General features: G+C 47.8%; 2 protein-coding genes across 2 annotated transcripts; one reads left to right on the top strand and one right to left on the bottom strand.

Moving 5' to 3' along the window:
* Positions 1-3,874: 3,874 nt before the first annotated feature.
* On the bottom strand, positions 3,875-21,468 carry SUV39H1 (SUV39H1 histone lysine methyltransferase; the record flags this gene model as incomplete). The annotated part of the gene is made up of 6 exons (XM_080719377.1): positions 3,875-4,008; positions 4,638-4,767; positions 4,853-4,999; positions 15,328-15,990; positions 17,449-17,594; positions 21,450-21,468. The coding sequence occupies 6 exons, from the start codon at positions 21,466-21,468 to the stop codon at positions 3,875-3,877; spliced, it is 1,239 nt and encodes a 412-aa protein (XP_080575503.1).
* Positions 21,469-23,590: 2,122 nt separating this feature from the next.
* Positions 23,591-24,772, top strand: LOC308278863 (small RNA 2'-O-methyltransferase-like; the record flags this gene model as incomplete). The annotated part of the gene is made up of 1 exon (XM_080718866.1): positions 23,591-24,772. The coding sequence occupies one exon, from the start codon at positions 23,591-23,593 to the stop codon at positions 24,770-24,772; it is 1,182 nt and encodes a 393-aa protein (XP_080574992.1).
* Between the last annotated feature and the right edge of the window lie 1,973 nt (positions 24,773-26,745).

The raw sequence follows: 26,745 nt of genomic DNA, 5'->3' as shown, positions 1-26,745 counted from the left end.
GGAGATTGAACCCAGACACAATCTACCTTCAAGCTGCACATCCAGCTCCTTTTCCTTTTGAAACAGGGTCTAAGTTGCCGAGGCTCTCCTCAAATCTGCAATCTTCCCGTCTCAGTCCCCCAAGTACTAGGACTATAGATGCATACCATTGCACTTGGCTGTAGCACTATATTCTAAGGAGTGGGTCTTTAGGAAATTTAATGATGTTTTTAGGGTATCTCAGTGATTTGGGATTTTGTGTCCAATGTATGTGGTTTCAGAACCATTTAAGGAGCAGAGTATGGTGGTGCTTACCTGTAGTCCCAGTTACCGGGGAGGCCAAGTTAAGAGGATCACTTGAGCCCAGGAGTTGGAGGTCAGCCTGGGCAACAGTGAGATAATGTATATTAAAAAAATAGAAGCCGAGCCGGGCGTGGTGGCGCACGCTTGTAATCTCCGCGCTTGGGAGGCAGATACAGGAGGATCGCGCTGGTTCGAAGCCAGCCACGCTGGCTTAAGAGACCCTGTTTCCAAATAAAATTATAAAAATAGGTCTGGGAGTGTAGCCCAGAGGTAGAAGGGCTTCCAGGAACCCCAGTACCACCAAAAAAAAAAAAAAAAAGAGAGAAGCCGGATGTGGTGGCGCTGGCTTGTAATTTCAGCAGCATTCGGGAGGCTGAGATTGGAGGATAACCATTCGTGGACAGCCTCAACTACTTAGCGAGGCCCTTCACAATTCGGTGAGACCCTGTTTCAAAAATAAAAAAGATTAAAAATGGGCTGGGGTGTAGCTCAGAGGTAGAATGCCCCTGGGTTCCATTCCCAGTTCTAAAACAAAATAAAACCCCAAAGCAAACAAACAAAAAACACCAAACATTTAAGGATCTGCGTTTAGAGTTGTGCAATCTCTATCTAGGTGTTTGGGTATCTATGTCCTGGCTGTAACATTTCAGCCATTTGGGGTATGAAGTCTGAGCAGTGTGGAAGGCAGTGATGAGGGTGAAGGGTCCAAGCAGTGAGGTCTTGGGGGTATTCTATAGGACTAAGGAAAGTGCTCTCATGCGCTTCATTATGTGAGGCAGCATGTGAGGCCTCAGAACTGTGGGAAATCTGTATCCCAGGCTCCAGCCAGGCTTGTGAGTGATCAGAGGTCTGGGTCCAGGTGAGACCTCTGAGCTGCCATGAACATGCGTATTCCAGGCTATAAGGTCTCTGAGTCTTGGGGTCAATATTTAGGGCCTGAGGTCTAGGAGCTCTTTGGGGGTTTGTTTCCTCTGTGTCCTGTGTATTTCTCTAGGTCTGGGGGTCTTTGTCACAAGGTATGAAGTCTCTGTTACAGCATGGGAGATCTCTGAGCAAAATGAAAAGCTCACATTTAGGTGGAGGGATAATAAAATTAAGTATTATTTTTGCAGTACTGGGGAACAAAATATATCTTTGTTCTTCACTTTATACCCTGGCACATATTTGTGCTCAAAATCTGCAGAGAAAGCTTTCTCGAGACAGCTTTCTTCTTTTTGATTTTTGGTGGTACTGGGGTTCCTGGAAACCCTTCTACCGCCAGGCTACACTCCCAGACCTATATTTTTTATTTTTTAAATTTGGAAACAGTCTCTTGTGCGGCTGGCTTTGAACCTGCGTGATCCTCCTGTCTCCGCCTCCCAAGTGTGGGATTACAAGCACGTACCACCACACCCGGCTTGACAGTTTTTTTTTTTTTCTTTTGTGGTTTTGTTTCGTTTTTGCGGGTTTGGGGATGGAACCCCAGGGCATTCAACCTCCGAGCTACATACCCTGCCCTATTTTTTATTATTTTGAAACCGGGTCTCACTGAGTTACAGAGGGCTTCACTAAGTAGCTGAGGCTGTCCGCAAGCTGCGATCCTCTGGTCTCAGCCTCCTGAATGCTGGGATTACAAGTGTGCACCACCACAGCCCAGCTTCAACAGTTTTCTTTTTGAATACAGTAGGTAGACTATGAATTCAAAGCCTTTAAGAGCAGGGAGTGTCCAGCTTGAATTTTAGTGTATTTTTAGACCTACTGTACTTTTTCTTTGGCTAGTTATTTTGTTTATGGTGAGTGGTAATGGTTTATCCATTTACAGCACTAGATGTTTTTTAAGTACACTTCAAAATGAAAGCATGGAACCACCTTATTTTAGGTCAAGATACTGTGTAGTTGGTGGTGCAAGTAGTACATTGTAAGATCTGAGTCAGATGGCTGAAACTTGAGGACCACATTCCCAGAAAACCTCAGCTCCCAACTTCTCCAGCCCAACCCCTACCAGGCCCTCAATCCCACAATTCCGTTTGCTCAGTCAACAACACACTTTATTGATGCCCACTCCAGACTGGGCAGGGCAGAGGGGTATACAATAAAACCACATTCAGTCCATGCCTGAAGGTCAGCCTGGGGGGGAAGGGTGGAACACACACAGACAGATACCTAGGTTGGGCATCTGGTAGCAGGGCACACAGTCTCACGTAGGGGCACTCTAGGTACAGGTAGTCAGGAAAGGCTTCTTAGAGAAGACCTCACAGGGGTAGGGGAGCAGGGGCGAGGCAGCCATCAGAACCTTCGCCTTTTGTACATTTGTAGGCAGTTATTTTTTGAGACCAGAGGACCCAGGTGAGCGCAAAGGGCCGGGAACTGGGTAACAGGGGCTTCTCTCTCACCTTACCATATTCTAATGGGTAAACTCCCCCACCATTCTAGGCCTGCACCTCGCCTTCTGCCACATGGGCCCTTTCCTGGGATCCACCTCTGTGGTTTTCAAGGCTTCCCTGAGACAATCCACATGGACCAGGTGCACCTCATCAGCTTCCTGTCAACCCATACTATTCTCCTAAGTGCTATCTAAGGACTATCTAGGTCTTGGTTCCAACTCCACGCAGTTCCAGCAGTCATCACATCTCAGGACAGGTACTCAGAATCCTCAGTGCCCCCCCAAGAGCCCGCAGCACCTTCTCTGTGTTCCCCAAAGATAGAACTCAGTCCTAGGTACCTCTAGGCCTGGCAAAACCTGGACTACCTTTCTCTCATTGGCTAGGGGGCCATGGGCATCTACTTCTCAAATGCACAGCCCTGGCTGAGACACCCTGTGGCTTGACGTCAACACTAGCCAGCATCGTAAGCAGGATGAGTAGAAACCAGCCTCAGAAGCAGGCGTGGTAGTGTACACTCACAATCCCAGTACTTGGGAGGCTGAAATAGGAATGCAGGTTCAAGATCAGCCTCAGCAACCTGACTCAAAAACAAAAAATTAAAAGGGCTAGGGGTATGGTTCAGAGGTAGAATGCCCCTGGGTTCAATCCTCACCACACACACACACATCACAAAACCAAAATCCAGCCTCAGCCTCCCCCTACCTTGCCTTTTATTTCACTAGTATGAATGTTCTGTAGTCAGGGAACCAGCTTCAGGTTGGGCTGGGAACTCGGCTCTGATGCCTGCCTGCCCTGGAGTCGCTTCCTTATACCCTTGGGGTCATAAGGCAAGATGCCTGCAACACACCCCTCAGGCTGCAGGTAGAAGCAGGTACAAGCACAAACATCTTTCCATTCTGGGGCTGGGATTGAGCTTATGTGACACTTGGACCGGGAAAGGCCATGAATCCCAACTGCAGGCTATTTTGACGTGGAAAAGGTACTTTTGAAGGTGGATGGGGTTTGTAAGTGCAACCCACAGACAGGGCTGGGAGAGGGAAAGCGGACTCCTGGAGTTGGTCCTCACCACAGCCCTGACCCTGGAGCAGGTGGAGCGGGGATGGGTTGGGGTTGGGTTAGGTGGCAGCAGATGAGGCCCTGGAGTTCATTCCCCAATAGCAGGGCAGCAGTGGGGGAGGGGCATGTGGCTTCAGGCCCCCTTGGTCAGTCTGGCCTCAGACTTCTCAGGACTAGAAGAGGTATTTGCGGCAGGATTCAGTCCCACACTTGCATTCAATACGGACTCGCTTCTTGGGGGAGCCGGGGAGCCCAGCCAGGCCAAAGTTGGAGTCCATGCGAGTGCTCTCCATGTCCACGGGGTCCACTGTGAAGTCACAGCCAGGGAGGGAGGGAGGGAATTCATTAGAAGGACTGGACGAAGCATCCTGCTACCCTTTATACCAAGAGCCCCCAAGGAGCTTAGGAGCTGGAAGAAGGCCTGGGAATTGTGTTAGGAGGGGAACTTAGGGGTAATGGTTTGAGGCTAGAGCCTGAGCACAGCTCTGGAGGTGTGTTCAGGCCAGGGACTGAGAACTGTCAGGAGAGGGGGGCTCTCAGGGCATGAGGAGGGTCATGTTACTCTCCTGACCAAGATCTTCCCAGAATATGTCAGCAGTGGCTAGTCTGTCATGGAAGCTGTCAAAGGTATCCAGAGGCTTGGCATGAGAAATCTCACAGGGGGATAGAGCTAGGAGTACCTTAACTCTCTAGCCATACACCCTCCCCCAAGAGGCCTGAGAGGTGGTACTAGTGTCTCAGGTGGGAATGTGCAGACCCCCATGGGGTGGGCAGGGATCCAAGAGTCCCTGACAGGAGACTAGGAGTCAGGAAGAGTATCTTAAAGCCCAGTTAATGAATTTCCCATGGTTCTGAGTGACAGGTATGCCTTGGGGTAGGGACCTTACCATCCCAGGTCACCTTATACCCCTGCCCCTGGGCCCTTGCCACCCCCACCTTGCATGTTGTAATCAAAGGTGAGCTCCTCGCCTGCCCGGATGGTTCTTGTAGCAAAGAAAGCAATGCGGGGCAGCCGCTCATCAAGGTTATCTATGAAGACGTTGTACACCTGTAGGTTGGGGTCACACTGGGCGAGAAAGAATAGTGGGAGGGTGAGGAGAGGCACTGGCCTGCCCCTCCCACCCCCCTTCCCACCTTCCAGGGGCACCGACACTATGGTTGACAAAGTGAGAGATGTTGCCATAATAGGCGGCATCCACGGTATACACGTCCTCCACGTAGTCCAGGTCGAAGAGGTAGGTGGCGCCCTGGCGGTCATAGATCTGGCCCCTCCGCTCTGCCTCCTCTGAGGTAATGATCTGGAGAAAGGGCAGGGGAGATTGGCAGTGAAAAGGTCAAGAAAGCCAGCATTGATCCTGACTCTGGCCTGGGCCCCTGGAAGGCACCCCCACCCCACGGACACATGGGGACAGCAATGAAGAGGGTCTTCCCATTGGGCTGCCACTGCTCACCCTTCCTCAGGCCTCAGGATGGCAGGAGTCTTGCTATGGGGTTGAGCTGCAACAGGCAGTTAGAGTAAAAGGGAGAAGCCCTGCCTTCTGCTGCCCAATGAGACTGCCTGAAATGTTCTATAGCTTCCTGTGCCCTTGGGACAGCAAGAGAGGGACTGAGACAAATAGAGACTCTGAACAAGCGTAAAAAAGAATGAGAGCCAGGGTACAATGAAGAGAAAGAGAGGGAGAGAATGACTGATCTAGGACAAGAGATCAGGAAGTAGTGAGAGACCCAGCACAAGGGAGACTGGGCTGCACATGTGGTGAGGACATGGAGAACAAGGGGGGAGACCTGTGATGGTGGGAAAAGGGCCTAAATGAATGGGAAAGGCACACAGAAGAGTTAGAGGCTGCCTGAGGATGGTGGCACATGCCTGTAAACCCAGTACTTGAGAGGCTGAGACAGGAGGATCGCAGGTTCAAAGCTAGCAGTGCTCAGTAACTTAGCAAAACCCTGTTTCAAAATAAAATAAGGTTGGGGGGTGTAGCTCAGAGCAAGAATACCCTTGGCTTCAATCCCCAGTACCACACACAAAGAAAGACAGAGAGACAGACACACACCCCTAGTTGAAACAATCTTAGTACAAAAGGTCCACAGAAAAGACTGCCTACCCACCTCCACCCCTGAACATCCAAGGCCAAATCTCTGGGAGTCTGAGATGGCCTGAAGGGGCTGATGCCAAAAACTTAAGACAGAATGACAAAGAAAACAAGAGAAAGTAAGATAGCAAGAATGACTGCCTGAGATGTCTTAGAGCCATGCCCTTGGGACAGCAAGATGGGGATCAAGACACAGATAGAGAGACTCAGAGCAAGGGCAAAAATGAATGAAACCCAGGGTACACACTGAGGAGAAAGGGAGAGAATGACTGATGTAGGACAAGAAGGTGGGTAGTGTGGTGGTGCATACCTGTAATTGCAGTACTTGGGAGGCAGAGACAGGATGATTGCAGGTTTGAAGAAAGCCTTAGCAACTTAGTGGGATTCTCTGCAATCTAGCAAGAACCTGTTTATGGTTTAATTAATTTATTAATTAATTTATTTATTTGGTGGTACTGGGGATGGAGCCCTTCTACCTCCGGGCTACACTTCCAGACCTATTTTATATTTTTTATTTGGAAACAGGGTCTCTTAAGCCAGAGTGGCTGGCTTCGAACCTGCATGATCCTCCTGTCTCCACCTCCCAAGAGCGGGGATTACAAGCGTGCGCCATATATATGTATGCCCGGCACATATATACTTTTAAACAGGTTCTTGCGGGCCGGGCGTGGTGGTGCACGCTTGTAACCCCCGCACTTGGGAGACAGGAGGATTGCTCAGATTCCAAGCCAGCTGTGGTGGCTTAAGAGACTGTTTCCAAATAAAAAATATAAAATAGGTCTGGGTGTGTAGCCCGGAGGTAAAAGGGTTTCCAGGAACCCCAGTACCACCAAAAAAATGTATGTATGTGTGTGTATATATATATTATATATAATATATATAATATATATATAAAAATATAAAGCCAGGCGTGGTGGCACACGCTTGTAATCCCAGCATTTGGGAGGCTGTGACAGGAGGATCGCGGTTCACAGCCAGCCTCAGCTACTTAGTGAGGCCCTTTGCAACTCAGTGAGACCCTGTTTCAAAATGAATAAAAAATAGGACTAGGGGTGTAGCTCAGAGATAGAATGCTTCCAGGTTCCACCCCCAGTACTGCAAAAAAAAAATATATATATATATATACACACACACACACACATACATACGTGTTTGTATGTGTATGTATATATGTTTGTATGTATGTATGTAAAGGGCTTGGGTATAGCTCAGAAATAGAAAAGCCCTATGGTTAAATCCCTAGTACCAAAGAAAAAGAAATTAGAGATGAGAGAAGTCTTCGTTCAGAATGGTGTCAATGACCCTGATAGGGTCGAGTGGGGCTGCTGGAGACAGAAGGTAACTCCCATGTAACTCCACAGTGGGCCCTGGCCATCCTAGTACACATCAAGCTGCTCTGTCATGCCAGCTCTGACCTGTATTTGCCTTCCAAATGCTATCAATGGATTCTACCCCACCCTTACCAACAGATACCTCCTTGCCTGCCGTGTCTCCTCTTTCCCCTGGAGCCAGCAACTACAGCCTCTGGCAACGAGCAAATGAGGCTGATTATGTCCTTCTCTGGGTGAGCCCCACAGTGGCCAACACTTCTTCCTCCTCGTCAGCCCAGAATGCTACCACTCCTCAGTTTCTTGTACCTCTCTCTCAAACCTTTGATCTTCTGTCTCAGGCTCCCAAGTACTGGGATTACAGGCGTGCCACTGTGCTCAGCTCATTACTATCTTTCTTCTTTCTGCTCTCCAGCCCAGCAACCTGTCCTCTGTCCAAATAGTGCTCTTCCAAGCAGCTCCAATACTCTCTTCCTCACACTTCTTCCTTTCCTCAGAAACCCACTGCCCATGCCACGACCCCCTGCCAAAACTAAACACCAATCCAAGACTCACCTGAGCACCTTCCGTACTCACTCTCCTGCAGCCTGGAAGCCATGCTCTTCCAACTCTGTGAGTGTGTGTGTGTGTGTGTGTGTGTGTGTGTGTGTGTGTGTGTGTGTTGCTGAAGATTGAACCCAGGGGAATTCCACCTCCAAGCTACACCCCTATTTTATATTTAGAAATGGTCTCATTAAGTTGCTGACAGCCTCACTAGGTTATTGAGGCTGGCTTTGAACCTGTGGATCCTTCTATCTCAGCCTCCCAGGTACTGGAATTACAAGTGTGCACCACCACAACCAGCTTCTCTCAACTTTCAAATCCATTTCCTTGCAGGCTGGACCACCCTGTGTTCTCTAGCCAGAATGACCACAATAGTGTCCTCACCATCTTTGACCTCATGTCATCACCTGCTGGCTATGTAATGTACCAAATGCCAATGAATACTGCCTTTCCAAAACCCAGATTTTCCCCCAAGCCACACTACTTACTGCCCCCCTGCTCCAGACCCCCCGATGTTCAATTTCTTTTTTCTTTTTTTTTTTTTTTTTTTTTGGCGGTACTGGGGATGGAACCCAAGGGGCATTGTTACCTCCGAGCTACAACCCCAAGCCTATTTTTTAGTCTTTATTTTGAAACAGGGTCTGAGTTGCAAAGGGCATCACTAAGTAGCTGAGGCTGTCCAAGAACCGCAATCCTCCTGCCTCGGCCTCCCAAATGCTGGGATCATAAAGCATGCACCATCATACCTGGCTTCATTTTGCTTCTTTGTTCACTCATTCATCCAGAGAATTTGTTTTTGTGGTGCTGTGGGTGGAACCCAAAGCCTCATACATGCTAAGCATGCACTCTACCACTGAGCTACATCCCCAGCCCATTACTGTGGATTTGTATTAAGGACTGAGGCCTACCCATCAGGGTCAAAAACTGGCGGGAGAAACACAGAATCCAGGCCTGGCCTCTACAAATCACAGAGATGATAGATGGCCTGAGATGTTCACAGTGCAAGATGTTGCTCAGGAAATTCAGTGCTTGGGGGAATTCAAAGCAATGCAAGATATATATTGTCTAACATAAGCTACATAAAAGGGCATCGCTAGCTGGGTGTGGTGGTGCACGCTTGTAATCCCAGAATTTGGGAGGCTGAGACAGGAGGATTGCACAGGTTTGAAGCCAGCCTCAGCTACTTAACGAGGCCTTTTGCAACTCAGTGGGACCCTGTTTCAAAATAAAGAATAAAAAATAGGGCTGGGGGTGTCATTTGAAGGTAGAATGCCCCTGGGTTCAATCCCCAGTATTGAAAAAAAGGGGGAGGGCATTGCTGCCACCAGGGTGTAAGAACAGGGACTCTCTCCTGAGGGATGCAACGAGAACCACAGGAGTGTGGGTGTGGAGGAGCTTACAGAGGTCAGTCTCCCTCCACCTCCTGGAGAACATGTGTTCTATCTTGTAGTGTAGCTCAGACAGATAAGACTAGATGGACTACTCTGAGCTCCCAGATTCCCAGCCCACCACCTTTCTCATTAAGCTCTGAGATCAAAGGGGAGCCTCTTTAGCTCACTAGCACACTGGCTAGTGTCTGAGCCATCTTTTTAATTGCATCCCTCCCCCAAGCCAGGGAGAGTACCCACATTCTCCCTGGCTCCATCATCCTGCCTGTTCTGCCCCTACCTGCTCCCCCAGTCTCACTAGGAGTGAGTCACACTGCAAGCCCTCCAGGGCACCAACGGTTCCTTCTCTCTCATCTTTTCAGTCTCACTCTAGTGGGTGGATAATCCTGAAAGCCGGGGAACAAATATGTCCCCATGCCTGTTCCCTAGTAGCTCTCCTGACGTGTGTGTGTGTGTGTGTGTGTGTGTGTGTGTGCGCGCGCGTGCGCTGCACGCATGTGTGTTGGTGGTGGGGAACACAGCCTAGAAGCTGGCAGCTTTGAAAGACTGCCAAGAACTAGAAGACTCAGAGTCAACTGCCTCTGGCCCTTCTTGGATGTTGGGATCTTGAACATTCTCTCTCTGTGCCTACTACCTCAGCCAAAAATGAAAAAAGCTGGCAGGCCTGGCAGAACACCAGTTTGAGACACTTGGGCCTTTATTTTTTACTCACTTCATTAGCTTTGTGACTATGAACAAGTTCCTAAACCTCTTTGGGCCTCTGTGAAATGAGAATGGTAGTGACGAAAGACCAACCTGATGGGGACTATTGTAAAGACCCAACAAGATCATGCATGCAAAATGTATTTTCTGGACGGTGTGCTGGTACACACCTGTAGTCCCAATACTTAGGAGGTTCAGACAGGATCACAGGTTTAAGGCCAGCTTCAGCAACTTAAGACTTAGTAATTTAGCGAGACAATTTCAAAAATAAAAATATGAGCCAGGTGTGGTGTACATGTTTGTAATCCAGTACTTGGGAGGCTAAGACAGGAGGATTACAGGATGGAAGTCAGCCTCAGCAATTTAGTGAGGCTCTCTGCAACTTAGCAGGATCTTGTTTTCAAGTTTAAAAAAGAAAGGTCTAGGGGTGTAGCTCCGAAGTACAAGGCTCCTGGGTTCTACCCCCAGTCTCCCCCAACACACAAAATAATCCAGGAGTGATGGTATACACTTGTAATCCCAATACTTGGGAGGCTGAGACAGGATGATTGCAAGTTTGAGGACAGCCTCAGGAATATAGCAGGATTCTAAGCACCCTTGAAAGACCCTGTTTTAAAACAAAAAAAATAAAAAAGGACTGGGAAGCTGGGCGTGGTGGTATATGCCTGTAATCCCAGTACTTGGGAGGCTGAGACAGGATGAACACAGGTTTGAAGCCAGCCTCAACAATTTAGCAAGGTTCTCAGCAACTATGCAAGACCCTGTTTCCAAATAAAAAATAAAATGGGGTTGAGGGTATAACTCAGAAATAGAATGCCACTGTGTTCAAGCCCCAGCAACACACACACACACACACACACACACACACACACACACACACAAATAATTAAAAATAAAAAGGGCTGGGGGTATAGCTCAGAAGGTAGAATGCCTCTGAGTTCAATTCCCAGTGCCACAAAAAAGATGTGATACCATTCACATGATACACTATCATTTAATTAAATCAGTTAAGACTTTCATTTCAGAGATATGAAAATATGAAAAAAGCACATCTTTTACAATGGACAAAATGTGCTAACATTTTCTGCCGGGTGAGGGTGGAAACATTCTACAGAAATATGAAAGTTCTAGCCAGGCATGGTGGCACGCACTTGTAATCCCAGTACTTGGGAGGCCGAGACAGGAGAATCACAGGTTTGCAGCCAGCCTCAGCTACTTAGGGAAGTCCTCCACAATTTAGTAAGACCCTCTTTCAAAACAAAGAATAAAAAGTAGGGCTGGGGGTTTCGCTTGAAGGTAAAATTCCCCTGGGTTCAATCCCCAGTACCACACATACCAAAAAAAAAAAGAAAAAGAAAAAGAAATGTGATGTGAAAGTTGGACCTAGAATAGAAGGGGGGAAAGAAGACAGAATTTAATGCAAAGTAGTGAAGGGCCACTCCAGCAATGGCAGGAACTGTCAATGTAGATTGTCAGTGTCCCTAGAATAATAGAAGGACATCATGGCATCCAGGGTTGGAGGCTCTGCCCTCAATTACATAGCACCTCGGAAGTGTCTGGAACAACACTACATAAATGAGTACACTGATATTTCTACAATGAAATATAAGAATATTCACCCTAAGTAGGATAACAAAGACTATAAATAAGCCTTTATCAGGAAAAAAAAGTAAGAAAATAGGCCCATAGCAACCAGGCATGATAGTGCAAGTGCATGCCTGTAACTTTAGTACTTAGGAGGCTGAGACAAAAGGATTTGAGGTTCAAGGCTAGAGTATAACATAGTAAGGCTGTTTCAAAATAAAAAATAAGTCAGGTAGAGTGGTGCACGCTTGTACTCCCAATTGGGAAGCTAAGATGGGAGCATCACAGATTTATGGCCAGCCTCAACTATTTAGTGAGGCCCTCTGCAACTTAGTGAGACTGTTTCAAAATAAAGAATAAAAAATAGAACAGGAGGTATAGCTAGGAGGTAGAATGCTCCTGAGTTCAACCCCCAGTACTACAAAAAAACAAAACAAAACAAAAAGGTCTGGAAGTGTAGCTCAGTAATAGAGCACCCCTGGGTTCCATCCCCAGTACACCACACACACACACACACACACACACACACACACACACACACTCACTCTCTCTCTCTCTCTCTCTCTCTCTCTCTCTCTCTCTCTCTCTCTCACTCACACCTTTCACTTTCCAAGCATTTTGTATTTTCTGACTTTTAGGCTATACCTGCTAACCCCAGCCTAAGGCTTACTGGGCAATGAGCACTGTTTGAGTGCTCCTTCCAAGCGACGCACACAGACTAACCAGTGAAATGCTTCTACCAAGCATACCAGGTTGATGCAGTCAGTGCTCCCCTTTGCCAGATTAGGAAGCTGTCACACGGAGAGGTGAAGTAATTTCTGATGAGCAGTGGGGCTGGGATGCAGCCTCTTCAGAGGCCACTTGGGAAGATGAAATTAACTCCAGCAACATTTGGAGACCTGTGGCATCCTCAGGAGGACTTGAGGGTCCGAGGGTACCGGAGGAGGACAAGAGGAAAGCCAAGGGACAACATGGAGAGTTTGTGTACAGAGCAGGAAGGGTGAGGAAAGGGTGAGAGGGCCCTAGGAAACCCTGCTGCTTCCAAGCTTGGAGGCCGAGGGGACTCAGGCTGCCTGTAAGATGTGGGCTCTTCCTCTGGCAGAAACTTGTGTGTAGGTGGCTTTTCCCTCATATATCAGTACAGTGAGGCCAAGACACTTCCTGCTGAGGACAGCATGTACTCTGAGCTGCACCCCCAGCCCTGTTTTTTATTATTTTGAAACAGGGTCTCAATGAGTTGCAGAGGGCCTCACTAGGTAACAGGCTGGCCACGAACCATGATCCTCATGTCTCACCCTCCCAAATGCTGGGATTACAAGCGTGCATCACCATCCTGGCTGAAAGGTCTTTTTATAACCCATTTGTTTCACTAAGTTTCTGAGAGTTTCTCTACACTGCTAAGTCTGACCTTGAGCCTGCTATCCTATCTTGGTCTCCCAAGTTTTGGGATTATAGGCATGTACCACTGGGTCTGGCAGGACACTTCTTTTCCTGACCCTTGGGACAGCATGGGTATGGACATTTCCTGAGTTGGGGCCCTCTGGGATGTGGACAGCTCTCCTTATAGATCTTCAGGATCCCTCCTCCTGCTGCTGTCAAGAACCCTTTGGGTGTGGAAATTTCCTCTAGACTGTCTGGTCCCCTGGCATATGGCCATTTCCTCCAGTAGACCATCTGGGGTGTGGCTGTACCCTTGTCCAGCTGTAAGGTTCCTCTGTGGTTTAGACCATTCTGCCTCCAGACTGTCTCTGTCCTCCTGGGGTCTGACCCTCTCTATTCTAGGGTTCCATAGAGTGGAAGCCTCTCTTTGTCATCAGTCATTACTATAAGTAATGGACACCCTCAGGTAAGTTTCTGTTGTTTCCCAACCATATCACACCTCCAAGGCCTATGGAAATATATGGAGATATCTGGGATAGTCACCATGACAAGGCACATTCATAGATTTAAATGGTCAAGGTTCAGGGATGCTAAGTATTTCCCAATGCATGAAACACTCCTTTGTACAAAAACTGCTCAGCAGGGCGTGGTAGTACATGCCAGTAGTCCCAAGGTTCATGGCCAGCCTCCATAACTTAAAAGACCCCTTTTCAAAATGAAAAGTAAAGAGGGCTGGGTATAGTTTGGAGGTAGAATGTCCCTGGTTCAATCCCTAATATATAAAAAAAAAAAGAAAACCAACTGAAAGAACTGCTCCCCCACAAATGCTCACCAACCACATCCCACGTCAGGAGGTGACGCTTTCTGTTGCTAACACTTGCCAATTACTCACTCAGACCCCTTCTGTTTTACACCTGAGCACATAGATAGAGCACAACCTCCGCCTCCCTTGCACTGTGGTAAGGCCAGTGACTCAGTTCCAGCCGATGGATCGTGGGCAGAAGTGATGTTCACTGCCTGACCCATTAGAACCCTCCCCTTCAATTCCCCACACAGCCCACCTGCCAGGCAATGCTGAATCCAGCAGGGATTCAGAGGCTCTAAGGTACAGGAAAGGCATAAGGAAAGATCCTAGGTGTCGGAGTCACTGTGTACAAGGATGCCTGCTTAGCCCAAACACCCACACTGAACTGTTCATGAGCAAACTCTCTTTTATTGTGATACTGGAAATTGAACCCAGGGCATTCTACCTCAGAGCTACACCCTCAGCCCAATTTTATTCTTTATTTTGAAACAGGGTCTCAAATTGCAGAGGCTGGCCCTGAACCTTTGGGCCTATCTCTGCCTCCCAAGTACTAGGATTACAAGGGGGTACAACCACACCCAGCACAAATTAACTTCTTATGAGCAAAGTCACTAAGATTTGGGGATCGTTCATTACAGCAATTGGCCTGCCTAGTGTACCCAGCCTTTCCCCAGAGTGACCTGAAAGTCTAGAGGACATAGCCAACCTGTCCAAGGCATATCTACAACCTTCTCCAGAGTGTTTGCCTTCCTTTGGTGTGGAGTAGTGAAAGGCATTCTCTCTGGGCAGATACTGTGATAAAATGGCCTCTTGGGAGATAAGAAGGGGGACACGCCTTTTCAAGTAACCACTTGGCCTCTGAAAGTATTGCTGCCTTTATCTCAGTCCCCACTTTCCTTCTTTGCTAGGTACTCTTATGAAGTCAGAACCTCACTGTTCTTTTGTTATTGCTTAAACAGTGTTTTGCTAAATTGCTAAAGTTGGCTTCAAACTTGCAATCATCTTGCCTCTGCCTCCCAAAAACTGGGATTACAGGCATGTGCTGCTACACTGGACTTTTTTGTGGCACTAGGGACCAAACCCAGAGGCAATCTACTCTAGCTACTCCCTCAACATGATTTTTAATTAATTAATTAATTAATTTACCTTTGTGGTTCTGGAGATTGAACCCAGGGGCATTCTACCTCTGAGCGGTACACCCTCAACATAATTTATTCATTCATTCATTCACTCATTCATTTACTTATTTATTTAATTTTGTGGTATTGGGGATTGAACCCAGGGCCATTCTACCTCTGAGCTCTACCTTCAGCCCTTTTCTTATTTTTATTTCTAAACAGGGTCTCACTAAATTAATGAGAGTCTGTCTCACTACTTGCTGAAGCTATCCTCAAACCTGTAATCCTCCTGTTTCAGCCTCCCAAGTACTGGGATTAAAGGGCTGTGCTACCACAAAGACTCCAATTTTATTTTTTATTTTTGAAGCAGGGTCTCACTAAGTTGCTGAGAATGGCCTTGAACACCAATCCTCATGTTTCAACCTCCCATGTATTGTGATTACGGGTCTGGGCCACCACACCTAAGCTAATCAGTGTTCTTTAAAGTACGAGCTTGGTCATGCTGGTGCACACCAGCTTGGAGTACAAGCCCCTGCCAGGATGTCCCTAGTACACTAACACCAATGCCCCAGGCCTTTCCCACAAGGAAAGCAGAGGGCTTTTGGGTGCAGGGTACGGAAGCTGGGTATACACTTTGCTAACACACAGGAGAAAAAGCTGCAAACACACAGTCTAGTTTCCCTACCTCTCCCACATACTCCATGACGAAGCTGTTCTTTCGGATCTTCTCCAGTGTACGGACGCCCCAGCCACGCCCATCATCCGTGCGGAAGATGCAGAGGTCATAGCGGATGCCTTTCTGTACCACACGGTTGGGGCAGTCATAGCCACAGCGGCAGCGAGAATTGCATTCGTAGATGGGCAGCCCGGCTCGCAACCGTACCTGGCCCTGGTCATTGTAGGCAAACTTATGCAGGGACGCTCCGGGGCAGCAGCCTCCAGAAGGTGCCCACAGACAGTCCTGGCACTCGCAGCCGACAGCCACCTGGTTGAGAGTGATGCCCTCACCAACACGGTACTCATTGATGTACACAAAGGCCCGTGGGGGGCCATCCAGGTCCACCTCGTTCTCCACGGTAATGCGTCCCAAGTGGCTGCGCTTGGCATTGAGCTCCTGCTCCCAGCGCCGAAGTGCCCGCCTCTGCTTGGCCTTCTGCACTAGATAGTTGGCCAAGCTTGGGTCCAGGTGCCGGGGTGGCTTCAACCGGTGGTGTCGCCGGAACAGCTCCTTTTCTAAGTCTTTGTGGAACTCTTTGAGAATGCGCACACACTTGAGATTCTGCCGAGGCTCCCAGGTGCTTTCTGAGTCAGGGTATCCACGCCACTTTACAAGGTAATACTCCTGTTCCTATTGGGAGGTGTGGGGGCACAATAAATGGCAAGACACTTGGGCCAAAGGAGAACACCCACCCCTTTTCTGGAATAACTCCATGCAGTAGCTAAAAAAGCATAAGCTCTGGAGTGAGGCTTACTAGATTCAACTCCAGCTCTCTCTCCCTTACTGTCTTTTGCCCATTACTGTCTGCCCAAACTCCTACTTTGTATTTAATCTCCCAAGCCTACTCCCTCTTCTGTCTTTTCCATCTCCTCTCTCCTTCTAGCTTTTCTAGCCCAAACTCCTGGGAACACCTATATTCCTCCTTTGCTCACACTCCCCACACCTACCCTGAGGCCATTCTGCTAGGAGCACCTTCCAAATATATATGAAGTGGGACCACTTCAAACCATCAAACTACTGTCACTACTTCCAAGGCTTGCCTGGCCTCCTGCAGGAGCTCCTCAGTTTCCCTCAGCTTCCTCCCTTGCCCCTTTTATTGTTAGGAGAGTGACTGTTGGACAGAGTTCAATAGTACAGACTCTCAAGTTTCACATCTTTATACAAATCTTTAATCTGTACCTCTCTGGTTGTATTGACCTCAAGTTGTTTAGCTATGCTGTCCCTCAGTTTCCTCATCTATAACCAAGAAAATAGCTAACAGTTTTCAAGCATTTTACTACGTACGTACTATTCTGAGCAACTGACATGTCCTAGTAATTAATTTAACCCTCACAACTCTGTAGGAGATAGAAGCTTTTAGGCCTCCCCATTTTATAGATGAGGAAAATGAAGTCATGAACATTTGGGAAAGGAGCCTGGGGCTACATAACCAGAACCTGAAGCAAAGTGTGCTGCTTCTATTCTGTGGGGGGTGGGAGGGAGAGAGACTAGGGATTGAACCCAGGGGCATTCTACCTCTGAACTACACCCCAGCCCAATTTTATTTTTATCTGGAAACACAGTCTCACTAGGTTGATGAGAGTCTCACTGCTTGCGGAGACTGTCCTTGAACCTGTGATCTTCCTGTATCAGTCTCCTAAGTACTGGGATTATAAGCATGCACCACCACGCCTGGCTTCTGCTAACTATTCTGACATTACCTCCTTCAGCAAAGATGTTGCCACTTCACAGTGCTATGGAGGGATTAATGAGTTTTTAAGAGGAAGTGCCGGCACTGAAAGCACTCAGTAACCACTAGCAGTCATCCTCTCTACTCCTGTGCTCAGCATCTTATTCTCTCTAGTTGGTTTATATTTCCAGAGAAGTGGAGAAGAGATTTATATGGGGCCTTATTCTGGCTCCTGCTCTCCTCAGAAAGCCATTTAGTTTTCCTACCTGTAAAAACACAGGGATAAGAGGGTCTATTCTTTTCAGGAAGGCTCAGTAAATTCCCTCTGGAAACAGATAAGGACAATGGGGAAAAAGAACAAAGGAAGCTAACTTCCTGGAGACCCATCTCCTGGCAGGTTCAGCGGACTCAATACTCACTCGGATCTTCTTGTAATCACACAGGTACTCGACTTCAAAGTCATAGAGGTTCCTCTTAGAGATGCCTAGGGCAGGGCAGGAGAGCTTGGCCAGGCGGCAAAGGTCTTGCAGCTGATTCCAAGAGGACTTGCAACACACACTACAGCCTGGAACAAGAATGCCAGAAAGAACTATTATTACTAGGCAGCCTAACCAGGCCAGGGACCAAAGGGGACCCAAGTCCTCCCCGGGGCATCCCAGGAGCTGCCTACTAGCCAGGGAAATTTAATCCACAGGCCTTTCCCATGCTGAGGCCCTTCTGCAATTTGACTGTGTCATTTCCTTGAACCCCAATATTCAATGTCCAAAGCTACCCCTGGGGCAGTGGGGCTCAAAATGGGGTTTGCTGCATGAGTTGTTCCAAAGGACTCTATTCCCAGAGCTTCTCGCTCCCTCTACATTATTTTTAAAATTGCCAGTGAACCCACCCACTTTAAAGACCTGCTCACCCTTCTACCCAGTTTGCAAAAGAAAGAAAACAACTACCACCTCGGTAGGGTGCATTGCCCCAGAAGGGGTGGAGACAAGCTTAAAATCTCCAGGGCTCCAAGCAGATGGCCCAAGCTTGTAATCCCAGTACTTGGGAAGCTGAGACTGAAGGATCATGGGTTTGTAGCCAGCCTTAGCTAGTGAGGCCCTCTGCAACTTAGTGAGACCCTGTTTCAAAATAAAAACATAAAAGGCCAGGCGTGGTGGCACATGCTTGTAATCCCAGCATCTGGGAAGCTGAGACAGGAGGATCGTGGTTGGAGGACAGCCTCAGCTACTACTTAATGAGGCCCTTTGCAACACAGTGAGACCCTGTTTCAAAATAAAGAATAAAATATAGGGCTGGGGGTATAACTCAGAGGTAGAATGCCCCTGGGTTCAAATCCTCAGTACTAAAACAACCACCACCACCACCACCACCACCACACACAACAACCACCACCACCACCACCACCACCACCACCACCACCACCACACACAACCACCACCACCACCACCACCACCACACACAACCACCACCACCACCACCACCACCACCACCACCACCACCACCACCACCACCACCACCACCACCACCACCACCACACCTCCAGGGCATCAAACAAAAGTATAACTGGAAAGACTTGTCTTCAATCCTTATCTGAAACTCCTGGGCCAGATATAATTTGGAATTTTTTTTTTGGGGGGGTGACACTGAGGACTGAACTCTGAGGCATGCCCCCAGCTCTGTTTTTTTCTTTATTTGGAAATAGGGTCTCGCTAAATTTCTGAAGCTGGTCCTGACCTTGCATTCCTCCTGTCTCAGCCTCTTAAGTACTAGGATTACAGGAGTACACCACCATGCCTGGCTTAAAATTTGGAGAATTTTACAAGGTATACCCATGGTCAAGGACATCAGGTCCTAATTAAACACATTTGCTTCTGTAGCAAAAGTATGAATTTTCTACAATAGGAGAAATAAAGATATAAAGTTAGTCTCATTGAATAGTCCCACTTAAAAAAAATCCCCCTTTGCCATGAACGATACCAAATTTAAGAAAAAAAGTTCAGTTTTCAGGGCTTTTTAGATTTTGGAATTGTAAATAAGGAGTAAGGAGCTGAACCAGAATTCCTAGTATTTGGGAGTCTGAGACAGGAGGATGGCAGATTCAAGACCAGTCTCAGCAATCTAGAGAGGCCCTCAACAACTTAATGAGACTTTTCAAAATAAAACATAGGCCGGGCATGGTAGCACACTTGTAAACCCAGCAGTTGAGGCGGAGACTGGGGTATTGCGGTTGAGGACAGCCTCAGCTACTTAGGGAGACCCTTTGCAACTCAGTGAGACCCTGTTTCAAAAAATAAAAAGACTAAGCCGGGCGTGGTGGCACACACTTGTAATCCCAGCATTTGGGAGGCTGAGACCTGAAGATCACGGTTTGTGGACAGCCTCAGCTGATTGGTGAGACCCTGTTTCAAAATAAAGAATAAAAAATAAAGCAGGGGGTATAGCTTAGAGGTCGAATGCCCCTGGGTTCTATCCCCAGACCCGCAAAAAAATAAATAAAATAAAAATAAAAATACTAAAAAATAGTACTGGGGGTATACCTCAGAAGTGCAGTGCCCCTGGGTTCCATCCCCAGTACAGCAAAAAATAATAAATAAATAAATAAATAAATAAATAAATAAATAATAAAACATGGCTTAGGTATAGCTTGGAAGTAGAATGCCCCTGGGTTCAATCCCCAGTACCACCTCACAAAAAAGGAGTATGGAATGATATGACATTACAGGAAGCTTCTTTGAATCCTTAAGTCTAGAGTGCCTTAAACCAACAAGGTACATTTTTCATACTAATGAGACTTTCAATCTCATTTACATTTCTGTGAAGGGTGGGGGCTCAAGCAAAGGTTTATATTCTGATATGCAAAGCAGTACAGATTTGTGACATCCATTTTTTAAAAATATACCTGGGAGCGCCGGGCGTGGTGGCGCACGCTTGTAATCCCCGCGCTTGGGAGGCGGAGACAGGAGGATCCCGCAGGTTCGAAGCCAGCCGCGCGCGCTGGCTTAGGAGACCCTGTTTCCAAAATGAAAATGTAAAAATAGGTCTGGGAGTGTAGCCCGGAGGTAGAAGGGCTTCCAGGAACCCCAGTACCACCAAAAAAAAAAATATATATATATACCTGGGAGCCCAGTATAATGGTGCATGCCTATAATCCCAGTACTTGGGAGGCTGAGACAAGATCACAGGTTCAAGGCCAGCCTCAGCAACTTAGACCCTGTTTCAAAACAAAAAATAAATAAATAAGGCTGGGGGTGTAGTTCAGAGATAGAATGCCCCTGGCTGCAGTCCCCGGTACAATAAGTAAATAAATAAACCTGGAATGTTTCTGGAGCCACCAACATTTTTAAAAACATGAATTCAAATATATATATACGTATCTATTTATATATCTGATTCAAGGCATGTCTCATTAATGTGCTTTAGAAGCCATTTTATTAAATCATGTAAGAAATGTAACCACTCCACATTCTATTCCACCTGTTTAATAAAATATTTAAGATTTTCTACCTCCCATGACAAATATCAAACTGAGAAATTCATGATGAAACACACTAGATGTCAACCTAAAAGCACAGAGGAGCCTTTCAAAATGATCCTGTGTGCACTTCCTCCTCCACCCCCGCCATTCATACAAGGCCTAGTGGAGACTGAACCTGTGCCCACGCTTCCCTCTCCCTAGGATGCCTCTCTCCCAGAGCCCTTAACTTGCGTTTCAAACCCCACGGAAGTGGTCCCAACCAACGCCTCCAGCTGCCGGCTTGCACCGATGCCAGCCTTCCTCGCCTATCCGTCAGAGGTCCTGCTCCCACTTGTGGAATGCATCCTCCACACAGCTTTTCTCGTGCAGAGGAGCCCCCCCAACACACACCTCTCTTCCTTTTCACACTGGGGGAGTCCAGGTCTCTTAATATGGAGGCCCCCATTCCTCCGTTTGGGAGGGGATCTTCTACTCCAAACCTTTTCCAACCGAGGCTGAGAGGCGGCATCCTCGCCCCGTGCAGAGTCGCCAGTCCCGCCACTCTAAGGGAGGGGTCTGCCCCCTTCTCTTCCCTCCCCTTCCGGCGTCTCGCGTGGACACCGAAAGGGTAACGGTCACGGGGGGCCGACTTTCCCGCGCGCGGGCGCGGCCTCCCCGACATGCCCCCGCGCGTGCGCGCGCCGGCCGGGCGGCGATCAGAGGCGAGCACCCTCCCCGGCGTCCCCACTTCGCCCGGCGCCCGCCGCGTCCAGAAGCGCGCGCCCCCTCCTCTCAGCCCCGCCCAGCCTCGCGCGCCAGGCCCGCGCTCCCCAGCCCCATCCTTTACGCGCCCCGCTTCTGGCTCCCGGCTCCCCGGCCACGGACGCCGGGGCCCCGAGCCCGAGACACCACCCCGCCAGCCCACCCGGCCCGGCCGGCGGGCCCGCGCCTCAGCCGCCACTGCTTCACCTTTTAAATTTTCCGCCATCTTTCCCCACGGCTAACGACATTCGGGCCTAGCCGGCCTCGCGAGAAGAGAGCTCGCGCGGGCGTGGTCGGGAACGCGCAGCCTATTGGCCGCGCCTCGCCGCCAGCAGCGCCCGCGCGGACCAACCGGCGAGCCGTGACCGGACCCCTCCCCGCCACCCGGCTCGGTCTCGCGGGCGGGTGCTCGCCGCGTTTTCCCAGAGTGCGTCTGGGCGGCGGCGGCGGCGGCGGCGGCGGCGGCGGCGGCGGCGGCAGCCGAGGTGGCCCGAGGCCCTGCCTTACGCCGGTCTGTCTGTCACGCTGCTAGCCAATCACGTCGTCAGCCAGTCAGACCGGAGATTCTCCGTCCGGTCAGACCCCCGATTACCTCCGTCTGTCAGTCCGTCATCACTTTTAACCCCAAGCTGGCCATGACTCCCAAGGTGTGCTAGCGCCATTGGAAGCTGCTCAGTCGATTCACACCAGACCCGGATAGTCACCCCAGGCAGGTGCCCATGCGGACCCGCGTCCCCATTTCCACTGGCAGTCCATAGTCGCCCCCGTTCCTGCCCTCCGGCGCGGGCGTTCTCTCGTACAGTCCGCAGCCATCCAGCCTTGCCCTGAGCTGCGAGCCCGCCCCCCCCACCCCAGAAAAACTTCAACCATGCTCTCAAGCAGGCTGGAATTAAGCCCCGACTAGCTATAGCCCCGTGACACTGTCAGTTGTCACTGCAGTTCCCTCGGGTTACTCCTTGTGTACACCATGATCAGAATCAACACCCAGTTCGTTGCTCACAGAAAATAGTCACAAAAACTAGAGGTAGAAGGAAGCCTCCTGGCCACCTGTAGGAGGTCATAGAGTGTAGGAAAAAGCCCGTGTAGAACCAGCTGCCAAAGGTAGGTGCGGGAAGACCAGAGAAGGAGAAAAACCTAGGATTGCACAAAGTGCAGCCTGTTCGGGATTTACAAAGAGAAGCGTGTCTTGGACGCCATCAAGACCTGAGAATCCCAGCACCCTGAGGCAGGAAGAAGGGATTTGGAAACCAAGCTAGACAAATGCGTGTGAGAGCTGAGCATGGTGGGCATGGTGGCGCACGCCTGCAATCGGTCTCCTGAGACATGAGGATTGCAGGTTAGAGGACAGACGCAGCAACATAGTAAGACTCAGCAACCTAGCGAGAACCCTTTTCAAAATAAATAAATAAATACACAATAGGACTGAGGGTATAGTCCGGAGGCAGAATGCCGCTGAGTTCCATCCCCAGAGCGTACACACAAACACACACACACACACACACACACACACACACACACACACACGTGGGCGGGGCCAACCCGAATATATATAGATTTCTCAAAGCAACTACTAATGTGTGTGTGTATGTTATGGGGAATTGAGTACAGGGTCATTCTACCGCCAAGTACACCCCCAGCCTTTTTTTTTTTTTGTAGTAGTAGTAGTACTGGATATTGAACCCAGGGGCATTCTACCTATGAGCCACACTCCGAGCCCTATTTTATTATTTTTTGTTTGTTTGTTTGTTTGTGGTACTGAGGATGGAACCCCAGGGGCATTCTACCTCCGAGCTACACCCCCAACCCTATTTTTTAGTCATTATTTTGAAACAGGGAAAAGGGCCTCACTAAGTAGCTGAGGCTGGCCAGGAACTGTGATCCTCCTGTCTCGGCCTCCCAAATACAGAGATTACAAGTGTGCCTATTTTAATTTTTAACGAGAAGCAGGGTCTCACTAAGTTGCAGAGGGCCTCACTAAGTTGCTTACGTTGACTGCGAACCTGCAACCCTCCTCTCAGCCTCCCAAATACTTGGGAACATGCACCACCAAGCCCGGCTTATTAATATGTTAAATGTCAGTTAAGAAACAATCTGGGAAAGTTAGACTTTAAAGAGCTAGTTTGCTAATGCCTGAACCCATACCAACTGGGTAAATTCTGTATGTTAAATGACAACACCTAAAAAGAGGAAAGAGGAGAGCCTCTTCACCCCTTCCCATCCGGGGAGCTGCGTCCTGCAGGTGTCTTTATTATAAGGGATTATTCTCTATTTACAGCTCAGTCGTTGCTGATTCCCTGGTAGCAGCTTGAAGGATACATCTGTGTTTTTTGTCTCAACAAAAAAACAAAATGGAAGAAAAGAATGAACAGTGCCAGAGTGTGATTGATGGTAATTTTGAAGAAGTTTGTCCTGAGAAGGTAATTAAGTTTAAACCTCCATTATACAAACAACGGTTCCAGTTTGTTAGAGATTTTGTCGATCAACATAAACCCAAGAAGGTTGCAGACCTGGGATGTGGTGATACCAAGCTCCTAAGGCTGCTAAAAGTCTACCCATGCATTCAGTGGCTTGTTGGAGTGGATATTGATAAGAAAATATTACAGTCAAATGGGCATCAGTTGTCTCCCTGTTTGGGGGAGTTTGTAAAACCCCGGGATCTGGACTTAACCATTACTCTGTATCATGGCTCCGTTGTAGAAAGAGATTCCCGCCTGCTTGGATTCGACTTGATAACATGTATTGAATTAATAGAACATTTGGATTCAGATGATCTGGCCAGATTTCCCAAAGTGCTATTTGGGTACCTGTCTCCAACCATGATTGTCATCAGCACACCAAACTCTGAGTTCAACCCCCTGTTCCCCAGAGTGACCCCAAGAGATGTAGATCATAAGTTTGAGTGGAACAGAATGGAGTTTCAGGCCTGGGCTTTACAAGTGGCAAATTGCTATAATTACTCAGTGGAGTTTACTGGGGTAGGGGAGCCACCAGCGGGGGCTGAGCATGTCGGATACTGTACCCAAATAGGTGTCTTCCGGAAAAATGGCGGAAAGATGACTGAATCCTGCTTTTCAGATCAACACGATCAACATGTTTATGAATCTGTTTATACAATTTCCTACCCGAGTTTACAGCAGGAGAAGATGCTCAAGACTGTATTGATCAGGGAGGTACTGATACTGGTTGAACGCCTGAGATTGAGACATCAGCGGATGCTGACAGAACGGAAGGGATCTGGTGCGCACCCAGACAGTGCTGACTGCTCCGGTGCCCCCCACCTCAGATTGGGAGCAGTTTGTACAGAAGCTGAAAAGGCCAGGATAGAGAATTCTCCGAAACCCTTCTGTGAAGGAGATAAATTCTTCGTACCCCTGCGAAGACTCCTTGCTTATCCCACACTGCACCGCCTGTGTGTAGATGAGGAACGAGCGAGATCACTCATTGCTGACTCCGTGCAGCTGAGCAGCGATGGGTCTGCTGTCGTGGACGAACTGTACAAGCACTGGGACTATTGGCCTGAGGACTCCTGAGCCACCCGAGGCCCCAGATCCAAGGCCTCGGTGATGCTTAGGCCTACTTAGAATTTATACCTGTTATGTAGTCATAATTCAAGTAATATTTTAAAAGTTTTAATACAAGTCCTTTCTAAACTGGCGGATAGATATGCCTGACATATAGCCAGGCTGCCCTTTACCTGAGAAATGTGTTAGGGTTTAGGTTTTTTGGGGGTCTACTTTCTTTTTAATTAGATTTTTTTTCCTTTGATGTTTCCTCTAGAATGAAGAAATTTGATATTGTAATGTGTTAATTTTGAACTTACCCATATTTTGGTGTTAGAGCCCTGTGTTGAATGGGACATTAAAACATTCTTTTTGTGTGTATGTGGTACTGGGGATGGAACCCAGGGGCCTTCTACCTCTGGGCTACACTCCCAGACCTATTTTATATTTTTGTATTTTATTTGGAAACAGGGTCTCTTAAGCCAGCTGAGGCTGGCTTCGAACCTGTGTGATCCTCCTGTCTCAGCCTCCCAAGCGCAGAGATTACAAGTGTGAGCCACCACGCCTGGCTAACATTAAAACATTGTAAAGTGATTAAATACACTGTTAAAATTTAAAATTATAAAAAAAGAAACAATCTGGTCTTAAGAATCTAATATTCTTAAGTTTGGCTATGTCATATTTAAGTATATACTTTGACAATTTATTGAGGTATAATTGACTATAGTAAGTTCCACATATTTAGAGTATAAAATTTAGTTGTTGCTTAACATATATACATATATGTATATATTATACATGTATATATGTATATATATGTATATACGTGTATATATATATATATGTATATATATATAATATATATTTACCCATGAAACCATCACCACAATCAAAATAATGAATGTAAGCTTGGCGTGGTGGTGCATACTTGTAATCCCAGTACTTAGGAGGCTGAGACAGGAATATCGCAGGCTCATGGCTACATTCAGCAACTTTTGTTTTAGTACTGGGGATTGAACCAGAGGCTTTTTACCTCTGAGCTGCACCCCCAGCCCTACACTTTTTTTTTCTTTTTTTTTTGGCGGTACTGGGGATGGAACCCAGGGTCATTCTACCTCCAAGCTACACCCCCAGCCCTATTTTTTATTCTTTATTTTGAAACAGGGTCTCATTAAGTTGCAGAGGGCCTCACTAAGTAGCTGAGGCTGTCTGTGAACCAAGATCCTCCTGTGTCAGCCTCCTAAATACTGGGATTACAAGTGTGCGCCACCATGCCCGGCTTTTTATTCTTTATTTTGAGACAGGATCTCATTGAGTTGCAAAGGACCTCACTAAGTAGTAGCTGAGGCTGTCTGTGAACAAGATTCTCCTGTCTCAACCTCCCAAATGCTGAGATTACAAGCATGTGCTACCATGCCCGTCTCTTCTTGGGATTTTCTACATGAAAGGTCATATCATCTGAAAATAAAGAGTTTTACTTCAAAAAAGAGAAAAAAAGAATCTAGGCATTAGTAGCCAATATGAAATGCTTGCCTGCCTCTTTTCTTTTTCTTTCTTTCTTTCTTTCTTTCTTTCTTTCTTTCTTTCTTTCTTTCTTTCTTTTTTTTTGGTACTGGGGATTGAATCCAGGGGCATTCTAACTCCAAGCTACAACCCCAGCCCTATTTTATTTTTGTTTTGAAACAAGGTCTCTGGTGCTCAAAAATGTCATCAGTCACATATTCAGATCTTGTCCTATTTTTCATTGTTTCTATGCCAAATAGTCATTCAGAAACTGTTAGAAAGTAGCATGTTCCTAGTGTCAGGCTGTAGTAATGTGGGAAAAATTAACAGCATGGGAACAGTTATTCCTTATGTAATGAATAACAGTGTGTGGTCCTCAATTGATTTAGCAAGTTACTGCATCCACAAGAGGCAGTTTTCCTCCCGTAACTGACTTCTAGGAAGCTTCCAGGAAGTGCACCCGGAGGTGCTCGTGCACGAAGCGACCCTTCCCTCTGGTG

The sequence above is a fragment of the Muscardinus avellanarius genome, assembly GCF_963383645.1.
Source record: "Muscardinus avellanarius genome assembly, chromosome: X".
In the NCBI taxonomy this organism is placed as follows: Eukaryota; Metazoa; Chordata; class Mammalia; order Rodentia; family Gliridae; genus Muscardinus; species Muscardinus avellanarius.
This window is presented reverse-complemented; position numbering and strand designations above follow the sequence as displayed.